The 24,249-nt window shown below is 39.0% G+C and overlaps 1 protein-coding gene across 1 annotated transcript in view; it reads right to left on the bottom strand.

Annotated features, from left to right (window-relative positions):
* The window catches only part of LOC124961663 (formin-2-like), a 214,503-nt gene that overhangs the window by 145,632 nt on the left and 44,622 nt on the right, over positions 1-24,249 (bottom strand). Inside the window, 1 exon segment of the mRNA XM_047520536.1 lies at positions 22,503-22,656. Coding sequence (XP_047376492.1) covers positions 22,503-22,656 — 154 coding nt within the window.

Genomic DNA, 24,249 nt, shown 5'->3' with positions numbered 1-24,249 from the left:
GAAAAAACATACCATGCACACGGACACAGCAAAAAGCTGGAGTATCCATCCTCATCTCAGATAATGTGGACTTCAAACCAAAACTAGTCAGAAGGGATAAAGAAGGACATTACATGCTGCTTAAGGGAAGCATAAATCAGCAAGACATAACAATCATAAATATCTATGCCCCGAACATTGGCTCATCCACGTACGTCAAACAAATCCTTCTAAATTCCAGAAATCAAATAGACCACAACACAATAATACTAGGCGATTTTAACACACCTCTCTCACCACTGGATAGATCGTCCAAACAAAATTGAATAAAGAAACTATAGATCTCAACAACACAATCAGCAACTTAGACTTAACGGACATATATAGAATATACCATCCAACAAAGAATGAATACACTTTCTTCTCAGCCAGCACATGGATCCTTCTCTAAAATAGACCATATTTTATGCCACAAAGCTACTGTTAGTAAATACAAGAAGATAGAGATACTACCTTGTACTCTATCAGATCATAATGGATTGAAACTAGAAATAAATGACAGAATAAAAAACAGAAACTTCTCCAATACCTGGAGACTAAATAATACACTATTATATGATGAATGGATAACAGAAGACATCAGGAGGGAAATAAAAAATTCTTAGAAGTAAACGAGAACAAAGACACATCATATCAAATCTCTGGGACACTATGAAAGCAGTACTTAGAGGAAGATTTATTTTCATGGGGTGCATTCAAAAAAAGAAGTAGAAATCAACAAATAAACAAGTTAACACTACAGCTCAAAGCACTAGAAAAAGAAGAGCAGACCAATACCAAAAGTAGTAGAAGACAGGAATAGTTAAAATCAGAGCCGAAATCAACGAAATCGAAACAAAAGAAACAATCGGAAAAATTAATAAAATAAATAGTTGGTTCTTTGAAAAAATAAATAAAATTGATAAACCCTTAGCCACACTAACAAAGAGAAAGAGGGAGAAAACTCAAATTACGAAAATTCGGAATGAACAAGGAAACATCACAACAGACACGACTGAAATACAAAACATAATTAGAAGCTATTTCGAAAATCTATACTCCAACAAAACAGAAAACCTTGAAGACATCAACAAATTTCTAGAGACATATGAACTACCTAAACTGAACGAGGAGGACATACACAACTTAAATAAACCAATTTCAAGCAATGAAATAGAAGAGGTCATCAAAAGCCTACCAACAAAGAAAAGTCCAGGACCAGATGGGTTCTCAGCCGAGTTCTATAAAACCTTTAAAGAAGAGCTCATTCCAATACTCCTCAAACTATTCCATGAAATAGAAGAGGAGGGAACCCTACCAAACTCGTTCTATGAAGCCAATATCACCCTGATACCTAAACCAGACAGAGACACATCAAGGAAAGAAAATTTCAGACCAATATCCTTAATGAACATCGATGCAAAATTCTCAACAAAATTTTAGCAAATCGCATACAAATATATATTAAAAAGATAGTGCACCACGATCAAGTGGGTTTTATCCCAGGGATGCAAGGTTGGTTCACATTTGGAAATCAATAAATGTCATTCACCATATCAACAGACTTAAAGTTAAGAATCACATGATTATTTCAATAGATGCAGAAAAAGCATTTGATAAAATACAGCATACCTTCATGCTCAAAACACTAGAAAAAATTGGGGTAATGGGAACATTCCTAAACATTATAAAGGCCATCTACGCTAAGCCCATGGCTAATATCATTCTAAATGGTGAAAAACTGAAAGCGTTCCCCCTAAAAACTGGAACAAGGCAGGGATGCCCTCTTTCACCGCTTCTATTCAACATCGTCCTTGAGACTCTAGCCAGAGCAATCAGACAAACCAAAGAAATTAAAGGGATACGAATAGGAAAAGAAGAACTCAAACTATCCCTGTTCGCTGATGACATGATTATATATTTAGAGGAACCTGGAAATTCCACCAGAAAACTTTTAGAACTCATAAGTGAATTCAGTAAAGTAGCAGGTTACAAGATCAATGCTCATAAATCCAATGCATTTTTATACATAAGTGATGAATCTTCAGAAAGAGAAATTAGGAAAACTACTCCATTCACAATAGCATCGAAAAAAATAAAATACTTGGGAATCAATCTCACAAAAGAGGTGAAAGACCTCTACAATGAGAACTACAGAACACTAAAGAAAGAAATTCAAGAAAACCTTAGAAGATGGAAAGATCTCCCATGTTCCTGGATAGGCAGAATTAATATCGTCAAAATGGCTATACTACCTAAAGTTCTATACAGATTCAATGCAATTCCAATTAAAATCCCAATGATGTACCTCGCAGAAATAGAGCAAGCAATTATGAAATTCATCTGGAAGAATAAAAAACCTAGAATAGCTAAAGCAATCCTCAGTAGCAAGAGCGAAGCAGGGGGTATTGCAATACCAGATCTTCAACTCTACTACAAAGCAATAGTAACAAAAACGGCATGGTATTGGTACCAAAATAGACAGGTAGATCAATGGTACAGAATAGAGGACATGGACACAAACCCAAATAAATACAATTTTCTCATACTAGACAAAGGTTCCAACAATATGCAATGGAGAAAAGATAGCCTCTTCAACAAATGGTGCTGGGAAAACTGGAAAACTATATGCAATAGAATGAAACTAAACCCCTATCTCTCACCCTACACAAAACTCAACTCAAAATGGATCAAGGACCTCGGAATCAGACCAGAGACCCTGCATCTTATAGAAGAAAAAGTAGGTCCAAATCTTCAACTTGTTGGCTCAGGATCAGATTTCCTTAACAGGACTCCCATAGCACAAGAAATAAAAGCAAGAATAAACAACTGGGATAGATTCAAACTAAAAAGCTTTCTCTCAGCAAAGGAAACTATCAGAATTGTGAAGAGAGAGCCTACAGAGTGGGAGAATATCTTTGCCAACCATACCTCAGATAGAGCACTAATTTCCAGAATCTATAAAGAACTCAAAAAACTCTACACGAAGAATACAAATAATCCAATCAACAAATGGGCTAAGGAAATGAACAGACACTTCACAGAAGAAGATGTACAAGTAATCACCAGATATATGAAAAAATGTTCAACATCCCTAGTAATAAGGGAAATGCAAATCAAAACTACCCTAAGATTTCATCTCACCCCAATTAGAATGGCGATTATCAAGAATACAAGCAACAATAGGTGTTGGCGAGGATGTGGTGAAAAAGGAACACTCATACATTGCTGGTGGGGTTGCAAATTAGTGCAACCACTCTGGAAAGCAGTGTGGAGATTCCTCAGAAAGCTTGGAATGGAAACACCATTTGACCCAGCTATCCCACTCCTTGGCCTATACCCAAAGGACTTAAAATCAGCATACTACAGAGATACAGCCACATCAATGTTCATTGCTGCTCAATTCACCATAGCCAGATTGTGGAACCAACCTAGATGCCCTTCAGTTGATGAATGGATAAAGAAACTGTGGCATATTTATACAATGGAATATTACTCCGCAATGAAGAATGATAAATAGCCACTGTTTTGTAAGTAAAAGTTTTATTAGGACACACAGCCACATTTATTCATTGTGTATTGTCTGTGGCTGATTTCATGGTATGACAGCGAGGTGAGTAGTTTGTGTCTCTAAGATAATTACTAAAACTAAAATGTTTTCTATCTGGCTCCTTAAGAAAATCTTTGCCAGTTCCTGATCTAGACATAAAAAGAGATTAAATAAATCTTCCTTCAGGTTTCCAAAGTCCAGCAACTATTGGGAGGGGGAGGGGAAACTCCAAAAGCTCCTGGCTGGGGTGATGTTCTCTTAGCACAAGGTACCTTCACTGTCATAGTTTCCCAATGCTACACTTCTGGTTCTTGAGATAAGGGAAAGAAGGTCACAAGAAATGCAAGTCCCATCAACAGAACTGATTGATATTCAGTGCATACCCAGCAGAAGGATAAGAAAAGGAAATCATGACAGAAAAGTTGGACTGAGTCACCCATTTTAATAAAAGTCCATCATAGAAATTCAAAATGAATTCTGAGTCACCCAACACGATTTGCCAAATGGGTGATAAAAAGTACCAGTTTCTGAAAGCTAAACAGATATCTGAAACACCACAGTCCTCTTATATGAGAAAAAACAAAGTACATCCTCCTTTAAAAGGTGTGATTGCCACAAATGTGTCTTTTAAAAATTCATTTTTCTAAACTTCAATGAACTTCATGGTTTGGTAACATTTTAAAATCCATACCAGTATTGGATGGCTGCATTTCCTGAGCTCAGAAAATGTTGTGGTGAGAGAAATAAAAATAATTACCATTACTACTTCTGCAACTACACTTTTTTGTTCTTGTTCTCAGATTGAACACAGGACCTCACACATGCTAAGCACATGTGCCACTTAGGAATAAGACTGCAATAAGACTTCTAAACTGAATATAATACAGAAGATCACCTATTTTCCCTTCTGAAATAAAATACAAAAAAAGCAGCATGTATTAGAAATTTATTAAATCACATATCACACAGAAAAAAAGCTCAAAAGAAGCTTAAACATAGTAATCTCAAAGCATAGTTAAAACATATGTAGAAAAACTGGGGCTGGGATTGTAGCTCAGTAATAGAGTGCTGCCTAGCACAAGGGAGGCACTGGGTTTGATTCTCAGTACCACATAAAAATATATAAATAAAATAAAGGTATTGTATCCATCTAAACCTAAATATATATATACGTATCTATACACATACTAAATATATATATATATATATATATGAAAAATTTGTATGCTAATTGCTATAGGATTCAGATACACAAACATTCACTTAGTGGTAATAGGACAAATTATAGAGATAAAAGAAACATGACAGTAATTTTCCAAATCATAGAATCCAAGAAATAGTAATTTTTAAAATATATAATAAAAACTTTCTACTTCACACTGAACTATCTAACTACAAACACAGAGGACATAATTTGTTAGCATACAATCAGTCAATCCTGTGGTTAAAGGCAATTAATAGGGGCTGGGATCATGGCTCAGTGGTAGGGCACTTTCCTCACACGTGTGAAGCACTGGGTTCGATCCTCAGCACCATATAAAATGAATAAAATAAAATAAAGGTATTGTGTCTATCTACAACTTAAAGAAAAGCAATTACTAGCCAGGCACCATGCCACACACCTATAATCTCAGCTACTCAGGAAGCTAAGGCAGGAGGACTACAAGTTTAAGGCCAGCCTCAGTATAATTTTTGAAACTCTGTCTCAAAAATAGAGAAAAAGGGCTGGAGATGCAGCTCAGTGACAGAGTGCCCCTGAGTTCAATCCCCATTACTCTGAGGAAAAAAAAAAGAAAGAAAGATTGATTATGAGAAATTACTTTGCTTGACTATCTTTGTTTTAAAAAAATATTAATACAGGGAAATTTTTCCAAAACCATGTAAGTGGTAAGTGAACAACCTTCAAAGAATGAAATCAAATTGAAATGTCTTAATATATATCCACTTACATTCTTTATAAAACAAATCCATTTTATAAGTAAACATGAAACTAGATGAAAAATGGCTCTTGGAGAAAACTTAGCAAATTTATTCCTAGAGATATTTTTACTTGTTCCCATCAGTAATCTACCCCATGAGAATTATCCAAGTAACAATATTAAACTTATTCCATGTAGAAGAGTTCTTTGAAAGAGAAGAGCAATGTTACATAGCAAATCAATCTCTAGGTCATTCTGGTTCCTCTCTCTGTCTTAGGAATTCTGGATGAAAGAGATGTCTTTATTCTTGGGTGAGGTGTTATAGAAAGCAGTATACTTCATTCCTTCGTGCCATGTCATCTATAAAGTATGCCCTACACACATTCATACAAAAAGCTAAATAAGTTAGTCATGTCAATATTTGAGTGGTCACAATCTATAGACAGAACTAGGGAAGTTGGTCACTATGGAGTGGTCATGAAAATGACTTCAGGGAGGCAGGCATGACAGGTCCACCTTCACGATTTGCAGTTACTTCCCCATAGCTTTTCTTATTCTTTCCATTTCCATTCTACTCTCTCCATAAAGATGTGGAAGAGCAAGCACTGGGGCAAGAATGTGATAATTAGAGCAGTAAAATCAAGAATAGTAGACAGAATAAGAAAGAAGGAGGGCAATGTGCCCAGAAGCAGAGATCCAACAGAGTCAATTCTCAAGCCAATTAATTCCCAAGCAAATTCACATTCCATCACATCTTCCTTCCCTACCCCCATGAGCTTTCATGATTATTAAACATAGGTAAGCCTTGATCATTCAAGACAATTCCCTCTATAGATCTCCAGTTACTCCTCTCCTTGGTCGCCCTGGATTCCTGACAGCCCTCTTCTTCACAAAATCAGGACATTTGTTGAATGACTATGACAGATTCTGAGATAGGAACTTTGAAGACAATAATTAAGAGTAATAATTATTAATAATTGCATGCCACTTATGTGCCAGGCATTGTGCTAAATGTTTGCTTGATAAATTAATTTCATTTAATCTTCAAGACACCCCCAGAAGTAAACATTATTATTATACACAAAAATTTTACTGTGACCCTGGATAAACATTCTAACAGCTTACCTAAGTAGGAGAAATGGGATTAAACACAGCCTAGGACTAGAGTCTGCTCTTAACCACTCTGAGGAGTGTCAGTGAAACACAGGGATATAGCATTGCACTGTTCAAGGGGACACCTTTACACAAAATTTAATTTACATTTGGGTAAACAGTCAATTGTAATAATAGACAATGTATAATAGACAATGTAGAGTTAGATGGCTAAAGAAGTTGTCAGAGACGGAGGACATCTAACTCTGAACAGCATCCTATGAAGAAGAATATAACTTAATGGAGAAATAACAGAAGCAGAGAAACCCACAGAGTTGTGAGAAAACATGGACAGTCAAGAAAGTTGATAGCACTTCAGCATGATGAAGGACAAAATCTGTAGGAGCAGAAAAGGGAGCAGGTCGGAAGCTAGAAAAGTAGAAAGGGTTGGAGATAAGAGAAAGACCAGAAGATCCAAGGAATTTGGACTTTATTTAAACAGAGAAACCACTGAAGGCTTTATGAATAAAAAATGATATGATCAGATACAGATTAAAGGGTTTCTCAACCTCAGTGCTATAGCCATTAGTACTGGATAAATCTTTGCTGGGGGATGGATGGAGTACCCTGTGCATTGCAGAATGCTTGGCAGCATCGCTGGGCTCTGCCCTGTAGATGCCAGTTGCAGCCTTCCCCACATTGTAACAATTAAAAATGTCTTCTGACATTGTCAAATATCCTCTGTAGGACAACATAGCCATGAAATGAGAACCACGGGAGATTATGGAAACTGGACTGGAGACTAGGCAAACCCAAGAAGATAATGAAAAGGCCAATACAATAATCCAAACAGATGATAACTGATGTGACAGGTAACATGGCCTTATAATTTAGCCCTCTATTATCATCTGGAAAATATTCCAAGTCTTCCCTGTGTAAAACCCTCTTCACCTCTGAGGGCCACTCATCCAACTGTGTCACATTTATCCCTTCTTATCACAGACATTTACTGACCTCTGCAGTACAGCCTTATACATGTCCAGGACTATCATATGGTCCTGTGTGTGCTTCACAAGCTAACTCTTCTACAACTCAATGGAATGTTATGTTCCAGTCAACACTCCTGAGTGTCTTAATGACAGTGCGTATTCTCTCTACCATGAAGTGGACTTCAGAGTCAGTGGAACACCTCCATCTCTGAAATCCTTAACAATACTCTCCCTCTCGCCACAAGCTTCAGTGAATCCATTTGCTGTATAGTCTCACTTTTTTTTTTTTTTTTTTTTTGCAGTGCTGTGGATTGAAGCCAGGGCCTTATGCTTGTGAGGCAAGCACTCTGCCAACTAAGCTATATCACCAGTCCCTCTCACTTATTCTTCATTGTCCTCAAAAACTTTAATCTTGGGGATGAGGAGGTGGCTCAGTGGTAGAGCACTTGCCTAGCATATGAAGCCCTGGGTTGGATCCCCAGTATCACACACACAGAGACACACACCCCCAAAAGAAAAAATAAAAATCTAAGGAAAAAGCATTTAAATCTTTTGATTCATTAACTTTCTCTTAATCTACTGATTCACTTATTTTTTTTAGCACATAACCTATGGTATATGCCAGCAATATCAGTTTCTTTGCCCTCTATCAACTGACACCATGATGTCTCAAAGAATAAATTCTATATGTCCAGAAAAGAATTATCATCTTCCCTAAAACCTAATCCCTCTTTAGCATTTTGGTTCTTAATAGATTATCTCAGAAATGCAAATCAGAAACTCAAAGAAATCATCTATCCTACTTCCCCACATCCAATCAAATGATAATTCCAATCAATCCTAAATATTCCTCATAACCTATCTTTTTCCAGCCCCATGACCTGTTTTCAGTTTAGGTTTTTTTCTGATCACCTGGATGCTAATTTTAGCTTTATTCAATCTCTTTTATACTCTGCCACCACCAAGTAATATTTTATAAATACCAATCTGTTTATGACTTAACAATTCAAAGTTATTCAAAAGCATCCCCAGGGTGACATAAATATTCTTGTTTGCATGTCTGGCCTCCTTTCTGCCCATCATTCTATCAACTTCCACTTGAGGAAATACTTATAAACCATGCTTTCATGAATCTCCATGACTTCACATGTGCTCCCTAGTGTACAGACTTCTCCTTTTAAAGCTCCCTGAAGTAAACACCTACATTCTTCAAGTCTTGCCCCAAGAATTGTCTCCTGAGCTACCAAAGAGAACCTGCTAATGTTTCCCCTTTGCTCCTGCTAGTGTACAGATTTCCAGCGGGACCCCAAACATGAGTAGGATCTCTGGTGATGGCAAACACATTGAGCACTTTCAATATGCTCTACGGTATGCAAAATGCTTTACTTATATCATGATTCCTCCTTACTCAGAAACTACTATATTATTCCTCACTTTACAGAGAAGAAATAACTTTGAGAAACTAAGCCACTAAGTTCACACAGGAAGTGGGATATCCAGGATAGTCTATGAAACCCACTTCAACAACTGAGCTACAAGAATTATTTTGCATGTCTTATTCTATATAGTATACTATAAGCCAGTGGAGAACTGAGTCTTTCTTTTCATCTGTGTTCCTAGTAACTGGAAAGGTGGGGATGGGGAGGGCAGGAAGAGAAGGAAAGAGGTGAAAAAAGCAAACTGATCTAAATAACTCAGTGAAAGAGTGCCACCCAGTACTCACCTCACATGCTAGAGAACCTGGGTTGGTTGGGGGTGGTGAGAGGTGGTGGTGGTAAGGAATTCCATCAAATGGAAACTCAAAGACATTAAGCATATGGAAGGAGAGGGGTCATGTTTCTTCTCCCCAAAAAGAAAATAAGAAGCAATCAAAACCTCTGTTCTGCCAAGTGCAGTGACCCATGCCTGTGGTCCTAGCTGCTAGGAAGGTAATTTAGCAAGACTATCTCATAAATAAAATAGAAAAGGATTGGTGCTGTAGCTCAGTGGTAGAACATCCTGAGTTCAATTCCCAATACAGAAGAAGGAGGGGGGGATGGGGGAGGGGGGGAGGAGGAGGAGGAGGAGGAGGAGGAGGAAAGAAAAGCAACAACAAATTCTTGTGCCAGATGGGTAATGCCTGTGGAAGAAAGGGATAAACCAAATGTAAACTAAAATAAACACAGAATGCCTGGAACACTTCTGAGCAAGTGACTGTTTATTAAAAATATAAAATCCATTTGAACTTCACCTGAAATACAACTCTTTTGAGTGTCATCTGTGATATTGGGAAAGTGAGAAGGAAACAGAATCAGAGCACATTACCTGCCTCTGCAAAGCAATATTTAAAGGGGGTTCATATGTTTCCCAACTTTTAGAATAAATGTATTGATAAAACATTAACCTTAAAAGGATGCCCTAGGGCTGGGAATGTAGCTTGGTGGTAAAGCTCATGTTTATCATATAGAAAGTTCTGGGATCCTGGGATCCATCCCTAGCACTGCCCCCGACCCCAATCCCTGCCAGAGAAAAAAGAGCAACTGGTAGAAACTGGAAGGCAGATGTGGCTCAGATTCAGGAGAGCAAAAGACAAGGCATAATTTCATAAGGTAAGTGGGACAGCAAGAGATATTATCCAAAGTTTATGGACAACAGCAAAAAACTATAGGCATATACTTAAAATTCAAAGAAAGATTACTAAAGAGAAACTTAAGAAAGCAGTATTAACCATATTATGAAAAACAGGGAGGGATAGGACATAGGTATAAGTGAGCTAAATCCTCACCTGTGACAGTCAGAAGGCAATGGCAATGCTAAGAATGGCATCAGCAAATGTAAATACCCCAGGTCCACGGGTTACACAAGAGCAGGGAGCACAGGGAGTCAGACTAAATGGAGCAGGGCTAGGTCAAGGAGCAGGGCCTGCTGCTTGTCATGCAGCTCACTTGCTCTTTAACCATGTGGATATAGAAATCAGGAATTTTCTCTAAGTTCTTAAAATTAAAACCTAAAATAAAATGAATCAAATTGAAGGAAGGGATTTCAGTTTAAATCTATTTTTGTCACCTCATTAACATAGATCTTGGAAATCTGACTAATGGAATAATTTAATACATGTTTACAATATGAATTCCAATAAATAAAAATCTTAAATTCTACCAGTGATTTCTATGCTGAGATTAGAAGTATCTGTAAGGAAAAGAAATGTCAGCTAAAAAAATTTAGGGCTGGGGTTGTGGCTCAGTGTTAGAGCAGTCAGTCGCTCAGTATGCATGAGGCCCTGGGCTCAATCCTCAGCACCAAATAAAAATAAAATAAAGGTACTGGGTCACCTAAAACTAAAACAAAATATATATATTTTTTTAATTTAAAGCTGGTCTAAAACGTTATCATTTAATACCACATTTAAAATAAAAAACAACTTGCTGAGAGTCATTACTATACACAAAAATGTTTCAAAAATATATAGTAAAATGTGTGTATATGTACAATCAGCCCTCCATCTCTGTGGGTTCTGCATCCAGAATTCAACAAACCTTGAATTAAAAATATTCAAAACAAATAAAACAAAAACTGTATCTGTGTTGAACATGTACATTTTCATCATTCTTCCCTAAATAATTTAGTATAATAATGATTTACATAGCATTTACATTCTATTAGGTATTATAAGTAATCCAAAGATGATTTTAAGTATACAGGAAAATGTGCATAGGTTAGATGAAAATACTTTATATAAGACACTAGCATCTGCAGAATTTGGTATTGTAAAAGGTCCTGGAACAAATTTCCAGCAGATACTGAGGAACAATTTTATGTATGTATATATGTATAAGCCCTTAGAGCTGAAAGATGTGTCATAGCTTTTACTGTTTCTCAAGAAAAAATTTTGCATGTGAGGGCTTGAATAAATGGCTTGTTTTTATTTTTTTTTAAGTTGAATCACTAGTATCTTATTTTGTTTGACAGCTGACTACAAAGACAATGGATACAGTAATCTACAGGATCATTGTCATCTATAGGATCATTACTGGAGTATCTTGTAATCATCAGAATTCAAGGAAGTTTGGTATTTAACCTATAAAGACAAATGAAAATGAATCTATTTTCAGAGTGAATAAATAGCTTCTAAATATTCTTCCTGCTCTGAAAAAAAAGTGAATTCAAACAAAAATAATCACTTCTGTTTATTCACTTTTGACCTGGCTATTGGTGACAATGAGTAGAGTACATTTCATTAGTTTACTTATAGTTGCTCTTGGTTTTGATTAATGACATCTTTCAGCAAGTTTAGGATCTTGTTTTAATCTTTTATGGCTTCAATTTTCATGTCTTCTTTATTCACACACTCATCCAAACCTATGTTCTTTTACACAGGAGTATATGATCATCTGGAGGAGCTCTTGCTCATCTGGTAAACATGGGAATCACATCATATTTACCCAAATCAGCACATCTGGCTGGGTACAGTGGTACACACCTGTAATTGCAGCAATTTGGGAGGCTGGGACAGAAGGATTACAAATTTGAGGCCAACCTTGGCAATTTAGCAAAGCCCTGTTTCAAACTATAATAAGAAGGGTTAGAGATATAGTTAAGTGGTAGAGTACCCCAGGGTTAAATCCCTATCCCCCACACAAACTAAAGACCCATCTTGGTAATTTAGCACTTATCTCAAAAAAAAAAAAAAAAAAAAAAGGGAGAAGATGGGGTGCTGAGGATATATAGTTCAGTGGGGAACCACTGGGTTTAATCATCAGCACTGTAAAACAGAAGCAAAAAAATAACACATCAGCAAATCTGCTGAAGTCAAGTTAAGTTCAGCATCCAAAACATAAATCAAAATATATTTTACTAGACAGGCATATGAGATCAGTCATGAAGGATTGAGTAGCTATAAACACTCCTGCAAGAATGACTCAGGTCAAATAAACTTGCCTAATTTTTGTGATATTTAACATAGTTATGAATAAAGAAATCCTAGAAAGTCTTATCAATAGATAATTAACAATTATGCGAGATAAGTGTGGTTAGTTTGAAAACAGCTGACAGTGAATATAAGATAGAAAAAGGGATGTTAGTATAAGTACATTCAGAGGAAAAGCAATATTAAGGGGACAACATACTGGACTTGTTCTTGCAATAAGACCTCCACTCACATGTAAAAGGTTATAACCCTGGACCCTTGCTCAGCAATAGGTTGAAGACAGGTATGCTTCTCCACAGTTGTATGGCAATGGCCTGAAACTTCAAATGATAAGGAATTTGTTTTCTCTAGATAACTTTGAAATAGCTCTAGCTTAGAATTCTATTGAAAATACAAAGTTTGGGGGGGGACTATAAAAGCAAAAGGCGAATGTGAATATACTAACAAAAAAAAAAGTAAAGTGATAGTTTCTGGATCTCCAGACCACTTGGAAATAGAATGAAGTACCAGAACATTTATTAGACTCTTAAAGGATGACAATGTTTATTTCTTCCAGTCCTTCTGATGGATGAAACCATTTTAAGTATCCTGGCCCTAATTTTGACCAGCTAAGAAAACCAACATCATTCTACTCAGCAAAAAGAAAAGCTCACATTTGTCATGGAATAAACTAGGTATTAGAAAAAACTAAAAAGAATTTAATTCAAAGAAAGTATATAACAAATACAAGTTCTGTTCTTATATTTTCCTCCTAAAATGGACCTGTCTTCTCCATCCTCAGCAAATGGTATAACCATCTATCTGCCCACCTATTTCAAACCCAAACCATGAAGTCATTCCTGATTTCTTCTTTTCCTTGGTTCCCACATCTGACCCACCAGAATCTTTAATACCAGAAGTCCCATCAGATCCACCTCCAGAACCTATCCTGAAATATAACTATCTCCCTGGCCACCATTCTACCCCAAGCCACTGTCACCACCTTCCACTCAAGTACTGCAACAGCCCACCTGGTATTCCTGCTTCTACTGCAATCCCTATACCCTAGCATCCAAAGAATAGGCAGAGTGATCTACATGAAATATAAAGCAAATATTTTAATTTTTTTCCCTTGTACAAGGCCTCCCAGAAGTTCCCACTTTCAGACTTAAAAGCAACAACAACAATCAAAAACAAACAAAAAAAACATATTCCTTCCACGTGGATTGACAGATTTTTTGCTACTGGGGATTTAGCCCAAGGGCACTTAACCACTGAGCCACAGTCTTATCCCTTTTTTTTTTTTTTTTTTTTTTTTTGCGGTGCTGGGGATTTGAACCCAGGGCCTTGTGCTTCCGAGGCGAGCACTCTACCAACTGAGCTATATCCCCAGCCCCAGCCTCATCCCTTTTTATTTTCCATTTTCAGAAGGGCCTTCCTAAATTGCTGAGGCTGGCCTAGAATTTGCAATCCTCCTGAATCCCTGGGATTGTAGGCATGTGCCACCGGGCCGGCTTTTCCATGGATTTCAAGACACTGCTTTTCTGGCTCCTGAGACCTTCCAGTCCCTATCTCACTAAGCTTCAGCTACACAGACCCTCTCATGCTGTGCCCCATATAGGTCATGCTTGTGCTCCTTCATGGCACTATGACCTTATCTGGAGTTGCCTGGAATGACCTTTCTTCACATGGGGCCTCATAGGTCCCCAGAGAGACTCCCCTTTGCAATCATCCTACCCCACCTTGTTCATGCTCGCAAGTTATTCAGGTTTATTTCCTTCACAGCACTTGTTATAATCTGAAAAAAAAAAAATTTACCTATGCTTTCATTTGTTGTTTCATTCCCCCACCCTGAATAGGACATACATTTCAAGAGAAAAGGAATATCATCTCTCTTGCTTGCTAACATATCTCAAAAAACCTAAAACATTGCCTAGGTGAACAAGAAAAACTGGATCTTACTTGAGTGCATGGGTGTATGCCTGCAATCCCAGCTACTTGGGAAGCTGGGGCAGGAGAATTTCAAGTTCCAGGGCAGCTTTGGCAAGTTCAAGAAAAGCCTTGTAACCAAGGCTTTGCAAGACCTTGCCTCAAAATAAAAAAAGAAAAGGGCTGAGAGATGTACCTTGGCAAAGCATTCCTGTGTTCAGTCCCCAGTGCTCCCTCCCACCAAAAAAAAAAAGGAAAAGTTGAATCTGCAACAAGGGTCCCAAGTGGTAAACTCTCCCTAAAATTAAAAATGGTGCCTGACAGCCATTTGCTGACTGTGGGATCATACATGTACCCTGTGTTCCTGGAGGAACCATACACTGATCTTTGTGGCCCTTACCTGAGGCATTTTAGTGGTTGAATAAACAGGCTCCTATCCTCTGGAAAGTCTCATTTTGCTGAGTCATATGCAAATATCGACCAATCAGGAATGGTCATGCTTGAACCCCTCATTTATATAAAACCAATCAATCAGGATTGAACTTCAAATATCCCTCATTTGCATAGGCAGAGGAGTAGGAGCCAGGAACTTTCTCTAATATGCTCCCTCACCCAAACTTGTTCCTTCTAGATTTACTTTCCTTTTTTTTTTTTTTTTTGTACCAATGACTGCTTCTTCCTGGTTTGCAAACTTTGGGGGGTCAACATGAGTGTGGGGGACAATTGCTACTGGGGATTGAACCCAGGGCCTCACACATGGTTAGCAAGAAACTTACAGCTGAGCTATATCTACCACCAACCACCTCCGTCCCAGCCTTTTATTTATTTATTTTTTTAATAGTCTTGCTAAATTGACCGGGCTGACCCCAAATTTTGGTCCTGCTGCCTCAGTTTTCTCAGTATCTGGGAGGCTGAGGCGTTGACTACCACACTGGGCTCTTTTCTTTCTTTTCTTTTTTTAAGGCCTCACACTTTTACTGTATTATTTTATAATGGTTTTTGTTACACCTGTCACATAGAATATATTTAATAAACATTTGTAAATAAATTAACATGATTACTCAAACCTATTTGTGTCTTTTAAAGTTCTTAAGAACTTAAGTTAAAATGTCAGCTACAATGGGAATTCCATTCATATTTTCTATAGTCCTCAATAATCCAAAATGTATATGATAATACAGGACTAAAATCAAAAGGCTTAATTGAAGTAGGCCAGTCCACAAACTGCACCTGTAATATCCCCACATCAAAATTCTTTTTTACTAGCCATGTGTGGTGGAGCATACTATAATATAAAGCTGCTCCCCCACCCTTTACACTGCAGCCATTTCTCCGCCTCCCATAACCTAGCTTGTCAGTCTGTGAACATCCTAGCTAGCTATTGGTTCATCAGTCAGCCTGCAAGTCTCCTTCTCAGTAATTGGTCCAGATTGTTAGCCCGCAAACCTCCTTGCCAACCATTGTTCCTTTGTTATTAGCGCGTGAAATTCCACTGATTAAGAATGGCTCCCCCGCCATTTTCTCTCTCTCCTCCTCACTTTCATGCTCTCTCCTCCTGGCTTTCACTCTCTTGCGCGTGCTCTCTCGCTCTCTTTTTCTCTCATTTTCTCTCTTACCCTACAGGGAGACACTCTGCCTGTTTGCTTAATAAACTCTCTTATGTGAGTTCCCATGTCTGGAGTGTTTTCTAGGTTCTTACATTGGTGCCATGACTCAGATGGGCTCTTCTACCACTGCTTAGGTGGGTGGAATCCCATCCATCACCCCAGACCCCAGACGCTGGTCTCACATTCCATTCGCCCGGACGCTCTCCACATCCACCACCGGCCTTTGGATTGGTGAGTTTTCCCCTAGGTCAGCTTAAACACTCCTCTGCTGACCTGAGACATGACCATTGATGGTCCAGTACCCTTGAGGTAGTTGAGGAATGGGGGCTCCCCCATCCACAACTTTTGCAGTTATGGCTGGTCCCCTTAGTTGACCTTACCCGACGGTGGGGCGCTGATCTTTATGGTGGGGATTCTGTCTGAGGGTTGAGGCTCCTCTTTGCGCTCACTCTCGCTCTCGAAAATCCTGACGTCAGGTCCTCAACTCTCTTGGCTTTTGCCTGGCACACGATGCTTGGGTGATGACCCCATCACTGTGCTGCCTTCTTGTCTCCAGCTGACTAGTCTGTGCTCTCGGGACACCCTGGACACTGACTCAGCTGTATCAGTTTCCACCATGGGATCTGGGTCCTCCAGTCCAGCAGATTCACCCCTGGGGTGTCTACTAGACAATCAAACCCCTTTACCTGACCCCGGGGCTAGTTAGTAAATCCAAAATGGCCACGTAATGGCACACAGCTTCTGTGAGCGAGCAGGCAGATAGAAAGGGAATCCTTATCTTCAAGTCTTTTCTTGCACTTCTTTGCTCTTCCTGCAAACTCAAATGCCTCCTTTTGGCTTCTTCTCCCCCTCTTAATCCCTCCTCCTCCTCCTCCGACTTCGACTCAGCTAATAAATCACCCACATACTGGTCCGCTGGGACAGAGGCCCCTCCGGCCCCTGCTTCTCCATCTCCTTTATCCCATTCTGTTTCTGCTTCCATTCCCCTGCCCAGTCCACCCAGTCCTCCTGCCATGAGGTCCCAGGTATATATTCTAGTCCCCCCTATGGGAGGTGGCTGGTGTGGAGGGAGTAACCAGCCCAACAGTCAGTGGCATGTCACAGTAAGGAGTATGATATAGCAGTCCCATTCCTCACAGGTAGTGGGAGATAATGTTTCACAATTTTCTGCATCCAAACCTGAGTTGATCACTAACCAGGAAAAAGGGTTAAAATGCCCTAGGCATCAAGTTTCTGCTAGAACCTGTTATCTCAGCTCCTTTCAGATCTCAGTCAAGGCTTACATTGAAATGTAAACAGCAGAAGCCTGAAGGCTCAATAGGAGATGGTCTCAAATCCAAAAAAAAAAAAAAAGCAAAAAAGTTTTTCCAGGACTCTTGTTTTTATTCCCTTAAATTCTATATTTTTTGAGTTCGTGACTGTTTTTGATCAGTTCTTTTTATCCAACTCTAGAGTTATTTTTGAACATCTATTACATTGCAATGGAGATAAATGTTACAAGGCCTTTGCTTTTTTGTTATGTGTATAACATGTTGTCTCTCTATGTGCAACTAAATATAAGCATGCATAAAATTAAAATATAAAAAATGGATCCAAATACCTTTAATTCACATGATTTTAAAAGGTTCAATTTAAATTGGGTAAACTAATGAAAATAAAATGTCTTTAAAATTAACTCACAATTCTCTAGGTGGTCAAACCAATAAAATGTTGATGTTTATAATAGCTCAGTCAAAATTCAAGATAACTGTTAACTGTTAATGTTTTACAGAAGTAGCTGCTTCAAGAACATACAACCTAGGTAACTTGTGATAATAAGCCATTACCTACAAAACAGATAGTATGTAGTGTAACTTCCAGTACTAATACAGACTCCACTTTAAAAAAAAAAGGGTAAATAACTGTAAAACTACAGATGTTGAAGTTAAAGCTCAGTACCCTTACTGGTGAGACTGGCTTGTTGGATGGTTAAGATCAAACTTAGAGGTTGAAATTAAATACAGAGGCCAAGAAAAACTAGTATTTGGATCTTGCCCTTCAAGTCAGCCTGAATCCAGGGAACAAGAGAACTTCTCTAAGGAGTTTTGCAACTCTGGGCCACACAACCTCCCTATCAGGAGATTAATGAGACCACTGGAGGGTGAAAAGCCAATCAGTGCACCTGCTGCAGAGGAGAGTCATTGGAAAAGGGAGACATCCCTGATGCTTCCAAGGGGGCCACCTCATCAAGGAGATCCTGCCTAATGGACGGCACTAACGGAGCTAAGAAGTTGCTCTCAAGTTCCCCATGAGTGACCCCTGTGGGAACTCGGTTGACTCTTAACAGACAACAGGTCAATTTGACCAGCTTGATCTTAAACACTTAGGAAAACAGTTAAAACCAAAATATAGCCATTGTTGGGCATTTAAAAGAAATAATAGTTAAATGTAACTTAAATATACACTTGTGTTAGCCCACTAGAATAAAGATTGGAAGCTACAAAAGAGACATTCTTAGGCAAATGTGCTTAATAAATATCAAGAGAAACTGATCAAGTCAGGAATTTTTAGTCAGTCTAAGGCCAACAGATCTTCCTAAGCCACACAGGTAGGCTTAATCTATGTTTGCTAGTATGATTATCTAGCCCAAAGTAACAGAAATATAGAGATCTCTATTAAACACAGGTCATACCAATAAAAGGATATTTTACAAAAATCAGATGACATTAAGTAGCTTAACTATATTTTCTGGGGACATCAATGATATTAAGAGTTAAATGTTGTGTTTACATTCCTGATAACCTGGACAATGTTAAAGTTCCCAAATAAAGGCTTTGTCCTCTCCAGTCTTTGTTAGGCCTTATTATGGGAAAAATTTCTCAGTTCTTCCACCTTCTGGTGAGGGATTATTGACTTCTGTCATCTTCATGATATTCATTGACAGGTTCCAGATTCTGCAATATTTACCTTGTATTAATCTCATTTCAGCACTCATGTCTTTTTGTTCTTCTCTCATAGAAGCACCCAGCCCCAGATGACTTTACAACCTGCTCCTCCCCAACCAGACTTCTAACATGGACCCCTCAATTGACCCAATTTCTAAAAGGGAACTCCAAACTGCTTGCCCTATGCTGCCCCATTCCAGCTGGAAGAGGCCAGAGCAGCCATCGCCCCATTTCCTTACAGTAGTAAGGAGTTCCTAAAACTAGAAGGGGGAATGAAGTCAGAATTGGGGTCAGGCAGTTAGTGTAGGACTAGGGGATCAGTCAAATCAAGGAAATGGAGGCCATGAAAGCCATCTGCATCTGGAAGTTGGAGACTGCCTCTGGGAGAATGGAATGTCAAGGATCTTCGGAGCCCATTGATTACCAAACTTCTCTGCCCTTATCAAGGACTGCAAGCAAGGAGCTGCTAATTAATTCCCCCTGGGCCCATGCCTGGCTGAATTACTTTGGCTCTCCCTCTGCCCCATCCACTTCTCACTTTTTACATCTCATCTGCAAAACCAGGCCTAGTCACATAGGCAGGAAGGAGAGATAATGAGAGAGAGAACTGGAGAACAAAAAATGATCTTCTTATAAAAACAAAAACAGAGGAATATAATATAAAGCTGTTCCCCCTTTACGCTGCAGCCATTTCTCCACCTCCCATCACCTAGCTTGTCAGTCTGTGAACATCCTAGCTAGCTATTGTTTCATCAGTCAGCCTGCAAGTCTTCTTCTCAGTAATTGGTCCAGATTGTTAGCCCACGAACCTCCTCACCATTGGTCCTTTGTTATTAGCCCACAAAATTCCACTGCTTAAGAATGGCTCCCCCACCATTTCCTCTCTCCTCCTGGTTTCACTCTCTCTTGCACATGCTCTCTCTTTTTCTCTCATTTTCTCTCTTACCCTGCAAGGAGACACTGCCTGTTTGCTTAATAAACTCTCTTATGTGAGTTCCGCATCTGGAGTGGTTTCTGGGTTCTTACACATACCTGCAATCCCAGCAATTTGGGAGGCTGAGACAAGAGCATGGCAAGTTTGAAGCCAACCTGGGCAATTTAAGGAGAGCCTATCAAAATAAAAAATAAAAAGGGCTAGAAACATGGCTTGGTAACGAAGTGCTCCTGAGATCAATCCCCAGTAACAAAAAAAAAAAAAAAAAAAAACTTTTTTACTTTAATTATAGAAGGGAAAGGGGCAGGTTACTGTTAGGAAATAAAGTTACAATGCTAGGGGATGGAAAAGGTGCCAATTGTGAGCTTATTCCTACGGGGCACTCCTTCTTGAAGGGCAAATGACTACAAGAGAATTGTTAGTTAGAAATGCTCCCAAAAGCTACTTTCAACAGAGAGACTAATTATCCCAAACTTCTCTCCCTAGAGATAAGCACCTTCCTTCCATCCTCCACTGATACCTCCATCTTCTGGCCCCCTGTATTAGTACTTCTCTGGGTTTTAAAGAAAATCTTTGTGTTTAATAAATGTATGGTTCTGTTGCTGAACTGCTACTTAAATGCATTTAAAATGCACTGAGAATGCCTTTAATTTCTTAGTTTGTGTTCTGTTTGGTGGGGGGAGGAGAGAATGAATGAATATGGTAAGGAGAAAATAAAATTGCATCAAATTGGGGGAAAGAAACTCCTTCTTGAGGAGTTTGTTGCCTAGGATATTAAGGAATGTTATTTGTGTGTTTTTCTCTCATTATGCCACATCCAACTGTCCCCCAGAATAAAATAGCTAAAAAAAAGTTATTAATCTCTAAGATAAGGATGGGATAGAGTGAGATTTAAGAAGTAAGCAGGATAGGATAGTTGATTTTTAAAAAGACAAAGTCTAGGGTTACAGTACAGTGGTAGAGCACTTGCCTAGCATGCAAGAGGCCCTGGATTCATCCCTAGCACCACAAAACAAACACATAATAAGAAAAATTTAAAGAGAGAAAAGTAGGGTTATCCTATTTACTCTAATACCACATTTATTGACTGACAAGACTAATTCTGAGCTTTACAGAAGAAAATGTAGTTAATTTGGGAATAGTTTTAATCAAAAAGCAAGTGCTAGACACAGCTAGCATTTGCCTTTCTCTGTACTGTATTTATTATAATTCCAACTTGCTAAATTGATATATCTTCCAGAACACAGCCCTACAATACTTAAGACACCATAGTCCTCCCATTCTGTCTCTAAATAATAGAGACCTGTCAAAGAAGAGAAGGGAGGAAAAAATTGAAATTATCCAATTCTTCCAATAGGAAGAAAAGATCTACCTAGCAATGACTAGCCACCAGGTCATTAAAAATAAACAAATAAACTGCAGTAGGAAATATTTAATCTTTTTTTTTTTTTTTTTTTTTTTGAGGTGCTGGGGATTGAACCCAGGGCCTTGTGCTTGCAAGGCAAGCACTCTATAAACTGAGCTATATTCCCAGCCCTAAATTAATCTTAAGAAGGAAGTCACAAGTTGTAACATTACCTGGAGATTTTTCTTTCAGATGGGAAGAACCAAGAAGACCTCAGAATATTTTATGCAATTATTTGGCTAATACTAAAGGGAAATAGAGGAAGATTGCAGGTTGTAGTGGGTGAGAAGAGGAAGAACAGGCAAATGTAGACCCTTTATTATTTACTACCATATTTTTCACTGTCCTTTAAAACTCCCCATTACTTCGCTCCCTGAATCACAGCATATATGTTGAAGAAGGTTGGTAAGAGCAGGTAGTTGGCAATAATGGATCAAATAATATTAACCCTTATGGATGAGAACCCCTTGCTCTCAAATACTCAAATCCTGGACTCTGCATAAGTGAAAACCAGAGTTTCCATTTTCTCATGAGTAATTCACATGTATCTTATATATCACAACCCATGTCTCACATGCTCCACATACCTGAGAAAGATCAGCAGTACTCTGGCTTGACAATGATAATCCAGCTGTGCTAATATTTGTTATGAATCATGAATATACCATTCAAATAACTGGTCAGCAGTATTAATTCTTGGTGAATGTGAGCTGGGGGAAAAAGCAGACAATGCTGCTTCATGATAATATTTAGTATATAAATGAGTTGGGAATGCATTGAAACAGTATTCTAGGCCCATGGAAACAGGCGGCCCACTGGGAATACTTTGTCCTATGGAGCTGCTTCTGAAGGAATGCCTACGACCAGCAAAGTCAGAAATACTGACTAATAGTCATTTTAAAATCTCCCTGACGGGCTGTGGGTGTAGCTCAGTGGTAGAACACTTGCCTAGTGTCTGGATTTGATCCCCAACCTCATCAAAAAAAGTTTAAATGTCATCTTAAAATCACTGCAGATTAAAGCAGGCTAGAAAACTATCTGTTAAAAAAAGGAGGTTTGGCAAATGTACTTAATGCTCTAGTCAAAAAGAAAAGCATAGAAATAGACAAACTGAACTATTGAGTGGCCCAGGGGAGGAAGACTTGTGTCACATGTGTTTATAAATTATAGGATGAGCTGGCAGACACACATCACAGTTGCTATTTCCATTGCAATCCACCTCGCAAACAGAAGTGAGTTCTCCTACTTACATCAAATGGAGCAGAACTTGACTGGGCATTCTGATGACATGGTTCCCTGAAGCAGTCACTAAAAGGAAGTAGAAGACCCATGGCAATGATCCGTGAGCAAAATTTCTCTGCTTCTTCTCCTGCTGGCTGAACAGCTTCTCCAACAGAGTTCGCCCTGTGGATGAAACAAGGTCATTAGGCAGGAACACTGGGAGATCACCTGGCTAGAAGCCCTCCAGGGAAGAGAGGAGGTAAACACAAGCAGGGAGCAGCACTGTTTCCAAGACTGCTGACATGCGCAGAAAGGAGCCTCTGGATAGCAGCACAACTGGAGTCTGAGGCCTGAGATACCACACAGAAAGGGTGGCAGGGCTTTCCTCTCCCATCCCAGCATGTAACTCCTGCCTGAAAAGAGAATGGCCCAAGTTACCAGCTGTACATCCTCCCTCTAAATGAACACCCTCCCCTTTGAGATTTAATTAGTAATCCTCCTTTCTTTTTTGTTTACCCTGAAGATGTTTCTCTAAGCAAGCAGTTAGTAACTCAAGGAGCCACCATTTGGGCCTAGGAATGTCAGTGACTGACATTCATGGTCTCAGACCTGGAAATGGAGAAGATGAGGAATGAGGAGACAAGGAGACAAAGACACCTACTCATAGAAAAGGAAAGAGAGTTTTCCAAGGAAAATGCTCTAGAGTGCTCCTCAGAAGCATGATTCTACAATGATTCTAGATTTAAGGGATTTTTTTTTTTATTATTGTGTCCCTAAAAGAGACAGGAAAAGAGAGAAAATAAGACGACACTGGCCAAGGACCCTTCAGAACAGGGTCCCCCAGTCCAAGGTTCTCAATCTTGGCTGTCACTAATGCCAATCCAATAATGAGGTTATGGTTTTGAGTAAAAGGAAAAAGAAGTTTTATTGCTTTGCTAGCAAAGGAGAAGCACAGGAGCCTCCGGTCCCAGATGCTGTGATTCTGCTCATCAGGGAGAACACAAGGTTTTTTTTGTTTGTTTTTTTAATTTTTTTACTTGTTGATGGAACTTTATTTTTATTCATTTACTTATATGTGGTGCTGGCAATTGAACCCAGGGTCTCACACGTGCCAGGCAAGTGCTCTGCCACTGGGCCACAACCCCAGCCCAGAACACAGGGTTTTTAAAGAAGAGATTCACGCCAGGTGTTCCCTGTGGGGGACTGTGATTCACTTGTTAATTTGGGAGATAGCCATTTCTTAGATCCTCTTACCCTATCCCAGAAGTCTGAATTACTTGGTTCCTGTGGTGGGTGTGTGCTCATAGGCAGACAATTTGGCTAGGATGGGAAAAAGGTAATCCTGTTCCCCACCCCCAGGTTAGGGAGGAGGAGACAGAGAAAAGGAAAAGAAAACATGTCCATTTTAAAATCAGCCTCACTGGCAGACCAGGGTTATATTCAAAATATGAGGTGGCCCCTGGTACAGCTGTGCCCGATCACCTGGGGAGAATAGAACTGTTGAAAGCCTGGGCTTCAGTATTTTATTGGTCACCAGTTGATTTTGTTAACCAGATGTGAGAACCACGGATGCAATTCCTGATCTATTTTTGACATAACTGGCTCTCTATTCTTCTGAAATATATATAGCTTGTGTCTGTATTCATAAGCTACAGCAAAGAAAATGCAAAATCTCAGGGCCCCTTCCAGGGTCACAACTGCTGCTCGGTTCTTCCCCTACTGCTGTCCCTCCCTCTCATCACTAATTAGTGTATTATATTTCAACTTCAGATAAAA

Source organism: Sciurus carolinensis, chromosome 12, assembly GCF_902686445.1.
Source record: "Sciurus carolinensis chromosome 12, mSciCar1.2, whole genome shotgun sequence".
NCBI classification, from domain to species: domain Eukaryota; kingdom Metazoa; phylum Chordata; class Mammalia; order Rodentia; family Sciuridae; genus Sciurus; species Sciurus carolinensis.
This window is presented reverse-complemented; position numbering and strand designations above follow the sequence as displayed.